We start from the raw sequence: 15453 nt of genomic DNA on the forward strand, positions 1-15453 counted from the left end.
TATAGTAGAGAGGATTATCACAACAAAACAAAAAAATAAGTGATATTTGAATGAAGTGAAATCACTGAATATACCTTTAAAGATATTTTTGGGGCCTTTTTCCGCCTTTATTGATAGGCTGAAAGTAATCTGACAGGAAATAGGGAGAGAGATGGGGGGGGGGGGGAAGACACGCGGCAAAGGACGTCGGGATCGGGAGTCGAACCCACGGCATGCCGTCAGGCTGGCTCGGCAGCCTAGGTGCCCAGACGGTTGAGCTAACCGTCCGGGCCGCTACTACCCATCTTAAAGTGATGTTAATTTATTTTATTCGCAGTCGCACAACACATATATATATATATATATATATTAGTTCTTTCCAAGGGACAGATGACCATTTTAGTTGTTATTAGAGGTGAGGTAAGAAAGCCTTAGAGGGGCTCTAGGGTTTCTTACCTCACCGGCACACCGCTAATGTTGGACTTTGTTAAAACCTTGGGTTGTATTGTATACTGTAGCTCCAAAGGAAATCTAAATATTGATGATCATGGCCCAGGCCGTAGCGTAACGGTCTGGGCACCGGACTGGTGATCCAGTCGCGGTGTGCCGCGGGTTCGACTCCCGGACCCGACACGGCCCTTACCGCATGTCATCCCCCCATCTCTCTCCCGTTTCCTGTCAGCCTACTTTCTATCCCTTAAAAAATCAATAAAGGCGTAAGCCGCAAAAAAATATCTTAAAAAAAAAATATATATATTGATGATCATCTCTATCTGTTGATTCTGTGCTCAAGGAACCAGAAGTAGTCATTGTACTGTATGTATGGTGATGATCAGTATTGGGCAGTTACCGCATTACAACAAAATGTGTTACTGTAATACTATTACATTTTTAGTAATATTAAAACGAGTAATATTACTAATTAACCCTTTGTGATGTTAACAACAACTAGTCAGTGTAGTGCTGTTTAACAACAACTAGTCAGTGTAGTGCTGCTGTTTAAGTAACTTCCAGGTAGTGACTGTTTTTCATAACAGAGCCTTATGTGAACGTACCTGGCTGTAACACTCCTGTGAATGTCAGCTGTATCGCTGCAGTATATGAATGTGGCCTCCTTTAAACGGCATAAAGAATGTGTGAATGTGTGAATGTTACAGCAGTATATGAATGTGGCCTCCTTTAAACGGCATAAAGAATGTCACTGACACTGATAGAAAGAGGGAGAATATGATATGACTCCAAGCTAAAAAAAAGAAGGATGATCGAGGCCCCTGTGGTGGTGGATGAAAGTGGAATGGAATTAAAAAGGAGTAAGAGATGGAGAAAGTGGTGAAAGTGAACAAAACCAAGTGAAGGAAATCAACGTAGGCAGAGTGGCATGTCACTGAGGGATGAGTTCATAGAGTACAGAGAGAGAGAGGGAGGGGGTGCAGATGAACGGATGATGAGGGAAAGGAATCGAGGGAATATGGTAAGTATTGAAGTATTGAAGGAACGAGGGAGAAGTACATGTTTAAGTCAGTATATCTCTGTCAATCATTTCAACAACAAAGGAACTAGACACTACAGGAATTGGAGGAATAACGAGAGAAGGAGAGGTGGGAGAGAAATACATCAGAGTTGAAGCATAAAATGTGTGCATGCATGCATGGTGCCCTGCAGTGCAGTGTTATTCACACAGGACAGACCCTTATGCGCACATACAATTGATAATAATAATAATAATAAAACTTTATTTGTATAGCACCTTTCATGACATGAAATGCAGCTCAAAGTGCTTTACAGAACAATGGAGAATAAAAGAAAAGCAAGGCAACGACATTAAAAAAACAAGCAGTAATGCAATACAGTGAGGACATGAAAAATAAAAAATAAAAAATAAAAGATCAATTAAAAGCAATGTTGTAGAAGTGGGTCTTGAGCTGAGCTTTAAAAATGTCTACAGAGGCTGCCTGACGAAGGTACAGAGGGAGCTTGTTCCATGCCGACGGCCCGTAGAAGCAAAAAGCTGCTTCCCCGTATTTTTTAGTTGCCATTTTTTTAGGCAAAGCGAGCCGAGCAGGCCAGCAGTGGAAGTCCTTAGGGGGCGGTTTGGGACATATTTAGGCAGGCAGTCATGTAGGTAGGAAGGTGCGAGACCATTGAGAGCTTTATAGACAAGTACAATAATTTTAAAATCAATCCTAAAAACAACCGGAAGCCAGTGCAGTGATGCCAAAACTGGAGTAATATGTTCTCTCATCTTAGTTCTATTGTCATTCTATTGTCATGCAATTGTGAAAAGTTCAGTTCAGTTCAGTTTTATTTTCGGAAATGGTGGACATACAGTTCATACATAAAGCACATTATTTATTATTTCCATTTTTTCCCCCCCCGTACTGTATGACGTAAATTCTCCATTCATTGTCAATATGAATTTAGTCTTTGTGTAGGATGAAAATAGCCGATTTGCTTGTCCACATAATATGACGTAAATTCTCCATTCATTGTCAAGGGGAATTAAATGTTTGTGTAAGACGAGAATCTATACACTAACAGCTGAATATAGGTCGAGAAGGCAACAATTCCTTCTGGCTCCAAAACTGTGGAATGCACTTCCCATTGCAGTCAGAACTGCAGCATCACTCCCAATCTTCCGCCGTAGTCTGAAAACCCACCTTTTCAGACTCCATCATGGCCCATAGCACTTACCCTACCCCCTTAGATAGCATTTCTGTAGACTTAGATAGCATCTGATACAGACTTATAGCATGTTATGTAGACAGCACTATAATTGCATTGTATATAGTCATAGCACGCCATAGTACAGATGTATAGCATAGTAGTATATATATATATAATTATAGTTTATATGTATAGTCTCATAATATAGATATTCCACTGTTACTTTCTTAGCTTACGCATGTTTTATGATAAATCCTTTTTTGTGATGTATTCCCATGCTTTTTGTTCTTGCTTAATGTAAGTCGCTCTGGATTAAGAGCGTCTGCTAAATGCCTAAATTGTAAATTGTAACAATCAAAACTATGGACTAGCAAAGGGTCAAAATCCAATAGGGCAGTCAGTGAAGGCAGGGTTGCAGTCAAAGAGCTTGGCAAAAATCTCTGTTGTCTAAAAAATGAAGCAAAGGTCAAAAACTTGGCTTGAACAAGTTTGAGGCAAAGACTGGATTGAGTGCCTGGTCACCCTGCTTGGCAGGAAGCAGATCTAAACACAACCACAGCTAGGTCAGACTGTGACAAATAAATACACATACTCACACACATTCATCCAAAAGCATGTGATTTTTACGTGGACATGAATGTGGTTAACAAACAGTGGCGTGCACAGATAGACACTAGGGGGTGCTAGAGCACCCCCTGCCCTTTTGGCAATGTGCTCTTAAAAAAAAAAAAAAAAAAAAAAAAGTGTAATTATTTTTCTTAATTTGTAGTGTGTGGACCATGCGGTGACATTGATCAAATCTTGATAAAAAAACGCTTCTATGTTATTTAGGCCCCCCACAATCTAAAGCTATATCAGTGGTTCTTCGATAAAAAAATAGCAGACCTACAAGCTCGTAGCGCGCCACTCGGTGGCGCGCTATGAGCTTGTAGATCTGCTATTTTTCAATAGCTAAAGCACCAAAATGGGTTCCCGCCTGAAAATGCGCTGCACAAGGTGCCCTTTTTTTAACTTGAGCACCTGCCCCTCTAAATGTCTGTGCACGCCACTGTTAACAAAGGTAATAGAGCACCTCCACTCTAGCCCAGGTGCTGGACAAATGGCAGTACAAGAGGAAAATAATTAGTCTGCAACACTGGTATGAAAAAGCTCAGCTCCACTGGTTTATTGATTCAATAAACAATTTTTTTTTTGTTTTTTTTTCCAGTGTTGCGGACTATTTCTTCCTCATGAATGTGGTTACACACAAGAAGAAACACATCCTCACTATACAGACACGCATATGCACACACATTTACAGTCAAACAATGTACACACATATTTCAATTTAAAACGCTACTGTATAGAATATCAAAAATCACACCTGTGTGAAGTGAGGGGCGCTCTTGTTGTTATACATCATCCATTAAAAAAAAATATATACTTCATGAATTAATTTGTCAACTTATGTTATTATCTTTAAACCATGATACAATGTTTTAAGATAACAACTGAATTTAACCCATTCTGACCGGGCACCCATTTTGGTGTTGGCATCATGTTATGCTTTAGCTATTGAAAAATAGCAGATCTACAAGCTCATAGCGCGCCACCGAGTGGCGCGATACGAGCTTGTAGGTCTGCTATTTTTGAAAAATCGAAGACACTTTCAGAATCTGATCTCAGGTCAGAATGGGTTAATAATGAAACTGTCAGGATGTAATAGACATTTTTAGAATCTGATCTCAGGTCAGAATGGGTTAAGTGCAGTTGCACTGTGGTTAGATAGATAGCCGATTTGCTCGTCCACATTATGGCGTGAATGCTCCTTTCATTGTCAATGGCAAATGTGACACGAGTTAACGACAAAAAGCTGTATATAGGAGGGACTAGCGCCCCTCAAAGATCACACCTGTGTGAAGTGAGGGGATAGCTCTTGTCATCATACGTCATCATACATCATTTCATTCTGACAATCACAGTTTGCGTCCTCACCTTTGTCATCGATGTTTGTGTTGCGCAATGTTCTCAACAACACTCAAAATTGTCCATTCATTGTCGACGAGGGCATTTAATGTTTGTGGTGGTACAAAAATTGTGTTACACTATTATTCAAGTTTTTTTATTTAAGTTTTTTGTACATAAGACAGGACAGACAACAGATACATGACAGATACAGGACAAACCAACAACAACAACACCAGTACTCAACATTCATGTGAAAAATATAAATGTCTGAAATACCAAAAATTGGGTTACTGTACATACACTAAAAGCTGGACATAGGAGGCATAGGAGGCCCCCCTCTGGGCGGCGGTGGCTCAGGGGTAGAGTGCCTGGATGGTAACCGTAAGGTTGCCAGTTCGAACCCGGGCTCCCCCAGAGTTACTGTCGAAGTGTCCTTGAGCAAGACTCTGAACCCCTAATTGCTCCCGATGTGCTAGTTGGTGCCTTGCATGGTTTCCGCTGCCATCGGTGTATGAATGTGTGTGTGAATGGGTGAATGTATAATGCACAATCTCTGTAAAGCGCCTTGGATAAAGGCGCTATATAAATGCACCATTTACCATTTATTTTTACCATTTACGCACGCACTCTCTATCACACTCTTTCATCTAATCTCTCCTTGGCTTCACATCTTGTGATCTGACCACCTGGTGTATGACACATACAGTAAATTAGGTATGGCCCTCTCTCTCTCTCTCTCTCTCTCTCTCTCTCTCTCTCTCTCTCTCTCTCTCTGTCCCTCTCTCTCTCTGCATCTGTCTCCCTTTTTCTAAAATCCATATTGTTCTCCAATGACGTCCAGGTAAATGTCTCATCCATAAACTACACCCCATTGAGCGCCATCTCTATAATATTTGATCGATGCTCTGAGCTATAGTAATGGCCTGTCGTGAGCTTTAAGTGGAGGAAACCTTGCTGGTCTGGGGGGTCGTCACGCTGGCAATCAGTATGTTCTAGTGTGTGAAAGGCTCTGATCTTCTGTCTGTTCACACAGTCGGTACCCTGTTAGATTTTTACCTACTAGAATCAGGATGGAGATTGTCAATAGCTTATGATTGATTCACTTTAAACGTGTGTATACTGTATATATACTGTATATATATAGTACATTGCCATATATACTTGCTGCTCATGACATTGCTTGCCATGACACCATCCCTGTAACTGTATATGCACTGCATCTGATTAATGACTTCCTGTCATATTCAACCTTTTATTGACTGAAATACTGTCTGACTGAACAGGCAACCGAGTGCACCTAACTGACTGACCTGCTGACTGAATGATTTAAATGAGTTTACCCAACCATCCCACTGACTGACTGACTGACTGACTGACTGACTGACTGACTGACCTGCTGACTGAATGATTTAAATGAGTTTACCCAACCATCCCACTGACTGACTGACTGACTGACTGACTGACTGACTGACTGACTGACTGACTGACTGACTGACTGACTGACTGACTGACTGACTGACTGACTGACTGACCTGCTGACTGAATGATTTAAATGAGTTTACCCAACCATCCCACTGACTGACTGACTGACTGACTGACTGACTGACTGACTGACCTGCTGACTGAATGATTTAAATGAGTTTACCCAACCATCCCACTGACTGACTGACTGACTGACTGACTGACTGACTGACTGACTGACTGACTGACTGACTGACTGACTGACTGACTGACCTGCTGACTGAATGATTTAAATGAGTTTACCCAACCATCCCACTGACTGACTGACTGACTGACTGACTGACTGACTGACTGACTGACTGACTGACTGACTGACTGACTGACTGACTGACTGACTGACTGACTGACTGACTGACTGACTGACTGACTGACCTGCTGACTGAATGATTTAAATGAGTTTACCCAACCATCCCACTGACTGACTGACTGACTGACTGACTGACTGACTGACTGACTGACCTGCTGACTGAATGATTTAAATGAGTTTACCCAACCATCCCACTGACTGACTGACTGACTGACTGACTGACTGACTGACTGACTGACTGACTGACCTGCTGACTGAATGATTTAAATGAGTTTACCCAACCATCCCACTGACTGACTGACTGACTGACTGACTGACTGACTGACTGACTGACTGACTGACTGACTGACTGACCTGCTGACTGAATGATTTAAATGAGTTTACCCAACCATCCCACTGACTGACTGACTGACTGACTGACTGACCTGCTGACTGAATGATTTAAATGAGTTTACCCAACCATCCCACTGACTGACTGACTGACTGACTGACTGACTGACTGACTGACTGACTGACTGACCTGCTGACTGAATGATTTAACCCATTCTGACCGTGTACCCATTTTGGTGTCAGCATCATGTTGTGCTTTACCTATTGAAAAATAGCAGATCTACAAGCTCATATCGCGCCACCGAGTGGCGCGATACGAGCTTGTAGGTCTGCTATTTTTGAAAAAAATCGAACAACGACTGACATTTTTAGAATCTGATCTCAGGTCAGAATGGGTTAATCAGACCAGTGTGTGTCCAGTGGAAACCTCGTATGAATATGATCTCAGGTCAGAATGGGTTAAATGAGTTTACCCAACCATCCCACTGACTGACTGACTGACTGACTGACTGACTGACTGACTGACTGACTAGGTGCCCACTGCCCTCCTCAGTGACTGACTGACTGACTGACAGACTGACTGACTGACTGACTGACTGACTGACTGACTGACTGACTGACTGACTGACTGACTGACTAGGTGCCCACTGCCCTCCTCAGTGACTAATTGACTGTCCGACTGTCTTACTGAGTGTGTAATCAGTGGAAGGCTCAGTGTTTATCAAGCAGATCATTTGGTAGTGTGAGTGACAATCTCCCTGCATGGCGACTGTCTCTGTCTCTCCACAAAGGAGAGGGAGAGAGAGACAGAGAGAGAGGGAGAGAGGGAGAGAGAGAGAGAGAGAGAGAGAGAGAGAGAGAGAGCATGTGCTATTAGCCTTGGGCAGAGAAGGCAGTTATTGATTTTCTAACCTTCTATTATTTTTGTTTTTCTCAGAGAAAAGACAAGAGACTCAGTTGTGTGTGTGTGTGTGTGTGTGTGTGTGTGTGTGTGTGTGTGTGTGTGTGTGTGTGTGTGTGTGTGTGTGTGTGTGTGTGTGTGTGTGTGTGTGTGTGTGTGTGTGTGTGTGTGTGTGTGTGTGTGTGTGTGTGTGTGCATGCGTGCGTGCGTGCGTGCGTGCGCCTGCAGTACAGTTCAGATGTGTTGTATGTACAGTACTGTATGTGTGGCTCTTCACACAGGAAGTGTGTCCATGTGACGTGTCATGTGTGCAGTGTGAGTAAAGCAATGAAGCAATGTCACATGGGTAAGTACAGTAGGTGTTCCTTACTGTTAACCCATTCTGACCTGAGATCAGATTCATACGAGGTTTCCGCCGGACACACACTGGTCTGATGAACCCATTCTGACCTGAGATCAGATACTAGAAATGTCAGTCGTTCTTCGATTTTTCAAAAATAGCAGACCTACAAGCTCGTATCGCGCCACTCGGTGGCGCGATATGAGCTTGTAGATCTGCTATTTTTCAATAGCTAAAGCATAACATGATGCTAACACCAAAATGGGTGCCCGTTCAGAATATGGGTTAACTGTGCCATGACAGTGATGCTGTTACCAAGTTCCGTTCTCTTTTGGAAAATTTCAACCATTATCAATAATAATAATCTATAATGGATTGAAAACTACTACTGTGTTGTACTTGAGTTGTTTCATTTCACAGCTAACATTGAAATAGCCTATAGAGAAACAATGTTAGCCAGACAGATTAAAGGGATTGTGACATTAAAAAAAAGGTTTTGGAATTGTTCTTATTTTTTTTTAGGTTTCCTAATCTCAATTGCACCCAAAAAACATGAACTTTTAACATTCAGTAGATTTTCTGTGATCTGGGGTTTTCTGGCTCAAACAGGTGCTCTGATTTGCCGGCAGTAAGTGACATCACTTACTGCAAATCCCATATATGTGTCAATGGGATTTGCCAGCAGATGTCACTGTTTTCACTGTGTTGCCTGTTTTCATTGTAGCTCAAAAGTAGCTCCAAACCCCAAAGAAAACTTCAGAGCACAGAAAATCCACTGAATGTTCAAAGTTCAGGTTTTTTGGGTGTAATTGAGGTCATAAAACCTAAAAGAAAAAAGAAAAATAAATGAAAATGAATGTCATAAAACCTTTAACATCTCTAACATGGAAATATCTTGATATGTCTATGTTTGTCTCAATGGTAGAGAGACAGTGATGAGACATATTTAAGCAGTCAGCATAAGACATCTGCCCCAATTTCATTAATGTTGTTGCTGCATTTGGGTCCATAGACTTATGTGGCCCGGCCCTTCCTACATCCCAATGTAAGCCTTGAGCTATAGAAACTTTGGCTGACCTGCCTGCCCGAGGTGTAATGCATAAGACGCTTTTAGTGCCTTTACAGTAAATTAACCAAGTGTGGATTTTCTTGAGTCCTGAGGCACTTGCCTGAGGCACACTAAAGTTTAGCAGGGCCAAGTGTAGTGTGTATAGTGTGGAAGGTGCTATAGGGGTCAGTTAGAGACTTGGGGAGCTATAGCTCATACACTATGCATGAGGCGTTAGTGTCCCGCCACACTGCCTAGGGTGAGTTTGACAATGCCAAATGCACCATACTGCCACACACACATACGTACAGTACACACACACACACACACGTGCACACACACACACACACACACACACACACACACACACACACACACACACACACACACACACACACACACACACACACACACACACACACACACACACACACACACACACACACACACACACAAACAAATAGAGCCATACAGAAACACAGTGCAGTCACATGCTGTTTCTCCATATCGTGGGATGTAGCAAACAGCGAAGCTAAATCCCCTCCTCGTCACATCCACTACTCATCTCCAATTCAAAGGCACAGGCCGCGATACCCTCGGATGCACTTGGCTAAGCTAACAGATATAGGCTGCCAGCTTGCTGGCCTATCGGCCTTCATGCCAGCATAGCACTATAACCGTTAGCATGCCAGCTAGCCTGCTAAGCGGACACTATACCTAATACTTCAGTAACCCAGGGTCATTGTTTGTCTAAAGAGGGCCTAACTTCCCCACTAGACTCTAACAGATTTCCTCTTAGTGATGAAGTCCTCTAGTGACTAGAGGACTTTATCACTAAGAGGAAATCTTAGACATTTCTTAAAGGTATATTCAGTGATTTCACTCAAAAAAACCTTAGGTTTAGTTTTTGGCTGTGAGACCCAGCCTTTCGTCCAATCAGGATAGAGAGTCAAAAAGGTTTTTTGACCCCCAGGGGTTAACTGGGGACAGGGAGGAACTCCTTATATGGCCAGAGTAGATGCATTCGCTTTGATGACGAAACCGGAAATCGTCACATGCTGTGGGCTGCTAGGGCTTCTGGGAAATTGAGGCCAATGGAAATGCATGGAGTGCAACGCCTCATTGAGACGAGTCTTGTGTGCGTCTTCCGGGTGCACCAAGATGGTGGATGATACGCTCGGATCACAACATACCGAGGGAGCTTTTTTCGCTGGATTTTCGCGGATTAAAAGCCCAAATAATTCAGCGTATGCTCTAAAGGTAATACAACAATCTCGGCAGTGAAGGCGGGTTGATTAAAATGCGGGTTAAGCGTGTAAAACAGTCAACATGTTAACATGTCTAGCATTATAATATACCAATAGCCTGGCCCAGCCTGTGTGGTGTCTGGTCTAGAGGGGGGCGGGTGCCGGTCGAAAACAGGCGGTGGATCCTATTGGCAATATGGCTCCCAGTGACAATAATGTCTAATGTAATCCAGGCCAATTACACTCCCTCTGCCAACCTGGGGAGAGCAACGGACTGACCTCATGCATGCTTCCTTCAATGCATGAGGAGTCTTTTCACCTGACAGGGGGGAGTTTCCACAGCTAGCCATAGTGCGTGGAAGGAACATGTTATTCCAACCAGCTCCTCATCAGTTTAGAAACCAGGATTACTCTTTTGTGCCACCGTGCCCCCTCAACAAGAACCACTTTTAATAGGCCATATGGTTCAAGACCTAAAATGTATTTATTTTCTATAGATTGTTTTTATTCCTATACACATATTTGGATTACGTTTTTATTATGATTGTAGCATAATTAGCTGTCATTCAAAAACGGGAAAGAGCCTTTCCTGAAATGCACATTTATTGTCAATGGGTGCTTTGGAGAACACTGCATACTGTACACTGCAGTATGTATCCACAATACTAGGTTTGTGAACCTATGATGTTTACTTTGAGGATTTAGAATGAATACCGGTAGTCTAATGACTAGACACCACCTGGTCGATTGGACTGCTCGCAAAGTGCTGCTGGACATTATGTGGTCTTACAATTTACAATTTACAATTTAGGCATTTAGCAGACGCTCTTAATCCAGAGCGACTTACATTTAGGCAAGAACAAAAGCATGGGAATACATCACATAAAAGCATTTATCATGAAACATGCGTAAGCTAAGAAGGTAACAGCGGAATATCTATATGACTATACATACACAGCTATACATACACTATACATAATAAACTATACATATTCACTACTATGCTATACATATGTACTATGGCGTGCTATGACTATATACAATACAATTATAGTGCTGTCTACATAACATGCTATAAGTCTGTGTCAAATGCTATCTAAGCCAACATAAATGCTATCGAAGGGGTTAGGGTAAGTGCTATGGGCCATGATGGAGTCTGAAAAGGTGGGTTTTCAGGCTACGGCGGAAGATTGGGAGTGATGCTGCAGTTCTGACTGCAATGGGAAGTGCATTCCACAGTTTTGGAGCCAGAAGGGAGAAGAGTTTGGGACGTGTGGAGCGTTGTCCCGGCGTTTTTAGTGAGGGCACTTCCAGTTTCCCTGCGTTGGCTGATCTGAGTGCGCGGGAGGGTTTGTAGGGTTCAATCATACTTGTAAGATATGGGGGAGCCATACCTTTGGTTGCTTTGAATGCCAGCATCAGAGTTTTGTATTCTGTGCGGGCAGCGACCGGGAGCCAGTGGAGGGAGCGGAGCAGGGGGGAGACATGTGAGAATTTTGGCTGGTTGAAGACCAAGCGAGCTGCTGCATTTTGGATCAGCTGGAGAGGCTTAAGTGCACATGCTGGTAGGCCAGTAAGGAGGGAGTTACAATAGTCGAGTTTTGACAAGACTGTTGTCTGGATTAGGAGCTGGGCTGATTCCTGGGTGAGGAACGGTCTAATTCGTCGTATGTTATAGAGTGTGAACCTACATGATCGAGTGACAGCTGTGATGTGAGCTTTGAACGAGAGCTGACTGTCCAGGACAACACCAAGATTCCTGGCTGTTGGGACAGACGTTACCAGGGCGTTGTCTACGGAAATAGTTAGCTCCCGCATAGGGCAGGACTTAGCTGGGAAGAAGAGAAGCTCAGTCTTGTCTGGGTTCAGCTTGAGGTGGTTGGAGGACATCCACTGTGAGATGTCAGCCAGGCATGCAGTGATGCGCTCTTCCACCTGAGTGGCAGAGGGGGGGGAGGATAGGAACAGTTGTGTGTCATCGGCGTAGCAGTGATAGGATATATTGTGAGCAGAGATGATAGTGCCAAGGGATTAACCCTCTAAGACCCAGCGTTGCTTTTTAGCAACAATTTTATTTTATTTAATTACTAAATTATTATTATTGCAATTGCAATGCCATTTCAATGCCATTGGTCATGATATTTGCATATAAATACCCCCCACAGAGGCTGAAATTCACACAAATTAAAAATGTCTGGACTCTGTGCGATTTTGAACATTTTAGACTTTTGACCTTTACCCTAATACCTTTACCCTAATAAAAGTAGGTAAAATAATTGTAATATATGTTTTTTTGTGATCATTAGAATGTCTAGAACATGTTTTATTCGTTATTGTGAAAGATATCCCCAAAATGTAAATTATTAATTTATTATATTATTATATAATTATTATAATTTTTTCATCAAACTTTATTTTTTTTATTTTTTTTAACATATTTTTTAGTCTTAGTCCTAGTAGTACAAAGTAGTAGTAAGGTTGAAATCTATTTTTTGCAAGTAGAAATTAATGCGGGTGTTAGAGGGTAATTTGGCCTACTGTGGTACACAGAATTCTAAAACATTTGATTTTGAATGATGTATTATGATGAAGATAGATTCACATATTCACTGTGGTGTTTTTAGAGCTGAAATGATTTGATAATCATTGTGACAAAACAAAGTGGATGCTCAGTAGTATTCACAAATCACTTCATTCCTCTTTTCATCCCAGTAACGAATGGCAATGGGACATCACATGTTACTTTGCGCCGCATTGTGAGTTTACGTAGGTCGGGGCAACGACATTTGGAGTAGAGGGATAAAATAAGTCAGCCAAGGATAGACCCTTGGGGGACTCTGGCTAATGAAATATATAGTGTTTAAGTGCTCTAGCAGCTCCTCTAGAATGAACTGCCTTGCTCTATAGTACAACAACCGTATTTGTAGTTGCGTATTATCATATTTGTTGTCATTGTCCTCAAGGGTGCTCTCAGAATATTAATCGAAAAACTATTTCCCGGGTATAGAGTCGGTATAGAGCATTCGCATTCGCCTTTCCACCACAAGGTCATGGGTCCGATCCCCGGTCACTAGTGCCAACTCAGCGTATGAGGAGCACGGCTTGAAGTCGTGCAGTAAGTACTGGGAGCTGATGGTAGGTGTGCCGTTCCACCTCAGCAATCCATCTCCCAGTGGTCTAGTGCATTGAAACGGTGATAGACTCCTGCACCATGGCTGATACCGACAAGTGTGTGTGTGTGTGTGTGTGTGTGTGTGTGTGTGTGTGTGTGTGTGTGTGTGTGTGTGTGTGTGTGTGTGTGTGTGTGTGTGTGTGTGTGTGTGTGTGTGTGTGTGTGTGTGTGTGTGTGTGTGTGTGTGGTGTGTGTGTGTGTGTGTGTGTGTGTGTGTGTGTGTGTGTGTGTGTGTGTGTGTGTGTGCCCAAGATCTCTGCCACTCGCTCACTCACACTCCGTCACTCCAGCATGGTGGTGTTACGGTGAAATTGGTGACCTGCTGAAATATGTCACAATCCTGTTGACATCATATCATCTATCTCAGTGTCCCCGAACGTAAATCATTGCAGTTTGTCAGCAGAGTTCAACCTAGCGGTATTTAGGCCACATCATTTAAAGACTCCATGTAAGTTGTGTGAAGACGAGATGGTCACATAATTCGGCAGGTCACCAATTTCACCATAATTAGCCATGCTGGAGTGACCGAGTGTGAGTGAGTGAGTGGCCGAGATTTTGGGTATTGGAATATATATATATATAAGCTGACATCCACATCTTTGTGCTACATCACTGTCCGTCCCACGGTGAACTAGCTAACAAAGTATATGTTTCCATGAAATCGTGAGTAGTTCACCACCTGTATCCCATCAGTGTACAGTACATGTACAGTATAGCCGTTTTAGTGTATGTGGCTGAAACAGTTCCCTAATTTGGTTTGTTGGGAGTCTACATTGAGATAGTACAGTATGTGTGGGTTAGCCCATAAACAGCAGTGGTGATGACAGGAATACGCTGCCGCACTGTATAATGTTCTGCAACACGCCACTATTTTGTCACGACGTCAATTTTCTGGGCTGCAAAACCACCCGGGAGGACATGGTTATTATTATATATTTAGAATTTGATGACCCCCCCCCCCCCCCCTCTCTCTCTCTCTCTCTATCTCTCTCTCTCTCTCTCTGTCTCTCTCTCTCTCTCTCTCTGTCTCTCTCTCTCTCTCTCTCTGTCTCTCTCTCTCTCTCTCTCTCTCTCTCTCGTCTCTCTCTCTCTCTCTCTCTATCTCTCTCTCTCTGTCTCTCTCTCTTCTCTCTCTCTCTCTCTGTCTCTCTCTCTCTATCTCTCTCTCTCTGTCTCTCTCTCTCTCTCTCTCTCTCTCTGTCTCTCTCTCTCTCTCTCTCTCTCTCTGTCTCTCTCTCTCTCTCTCTCTCTCTCTCTCTCTCTGTCTCTCTGTCTCTCTCTCTCTGTCTCTCTCTCTCTCTCTCTCTCTCTCATTCTTTACAGAGCTTGCTGAGCAGCCGCGGCTGAGGGCCCCGAGCAATCAGAGGAGGGGGAACAAGAGGATCACGTCCACATTCATCCACCTCATTGTCTTCTGTCCCTCTCTGTCCACCCGTCTGTCCCTCTCTGTCCACCCGTCCACCTATTTATCCCTCTTATTTTCGGAGCGTATTATCTGGACTCATATATTGCTCCAGTGAGAGTGTACAGTATATGATGATGAGGTGATTTATTGTGAAGTTGCGCATGCCGGCACGCTCCTGCTGTCGCCCAAATAAATCCCGGTGATCCAGGAGAGAGGAGGACACTGCAGATTGTGTGTCTGTCTGTTTGTTTTGATTTGTGCGTCGTGCCTGTGTGTGTGTGCGTGTGTGTGTGAATAGAGAGGCCTTTATTGATCCTTCAGGGGACATGCGGGCACCAGAGGCAGCCCAGCAGTTAAGGTACAGATACAGAGTAAGCCTTCCTATACAGTCTGTCATTGCAACAAAAAAAAACCCACAATCAATAATGAACAAAAGTATAGGACCGTATGCATTGCAGTGAGTGCACACAGTGGCGTGCACAGATAGACACTAGGGGGTGCTAGAGCACCCCCTGCCCTTTTTGGCAATGTGCTCAAAAAAAAAAAAAAACGTTTTATTTTTTTCCTTAATTTGTAGTGTGTGGACCATGCG

The 15453-nt window shown here is 43.0% G+C and overlaps 1 protein-coding gene across 1 annotated transcript in view; it reads left to right on the plus strand.

Annotated features, from left to right (window-relative positions):
- chchd6b (coiled-coil-helix-coiled-coil-helix domain containing 6b) overlaps nucleotides 1–15088 on the plus strand; it is a 105967-nt gene extending 90879 nt beyond the window's left edge. The window contains exon 8 of the mRNA XM_083770598.1: nucleotides 14780–15088. Coding sequence (XP_083626724.1) covers nucleotides 14780–14803 — 24 coding nt within the window. The 3' untranslated portion in view covers nucleotides 14804–15088. The remainder of the gene's footprint in view (nucleotides 1–14779) is intronic.
- The last annotated feature ends 365 nt before the right edge of the window (nucleotides 15089–15453 follow it).

The sequence above is a fragment of the Protomyctophum parallelum genome (assembly GCF_964188405.1).
Source record: "Protomyctophum parallelum genome assembly, chromosome: 8".
NCBI lineage: Eukaryota > Metazoa > Chordata > Actinopteri > Myctophiformes > Myctophidae > Protomyctophum > Protomyctophum parallelum.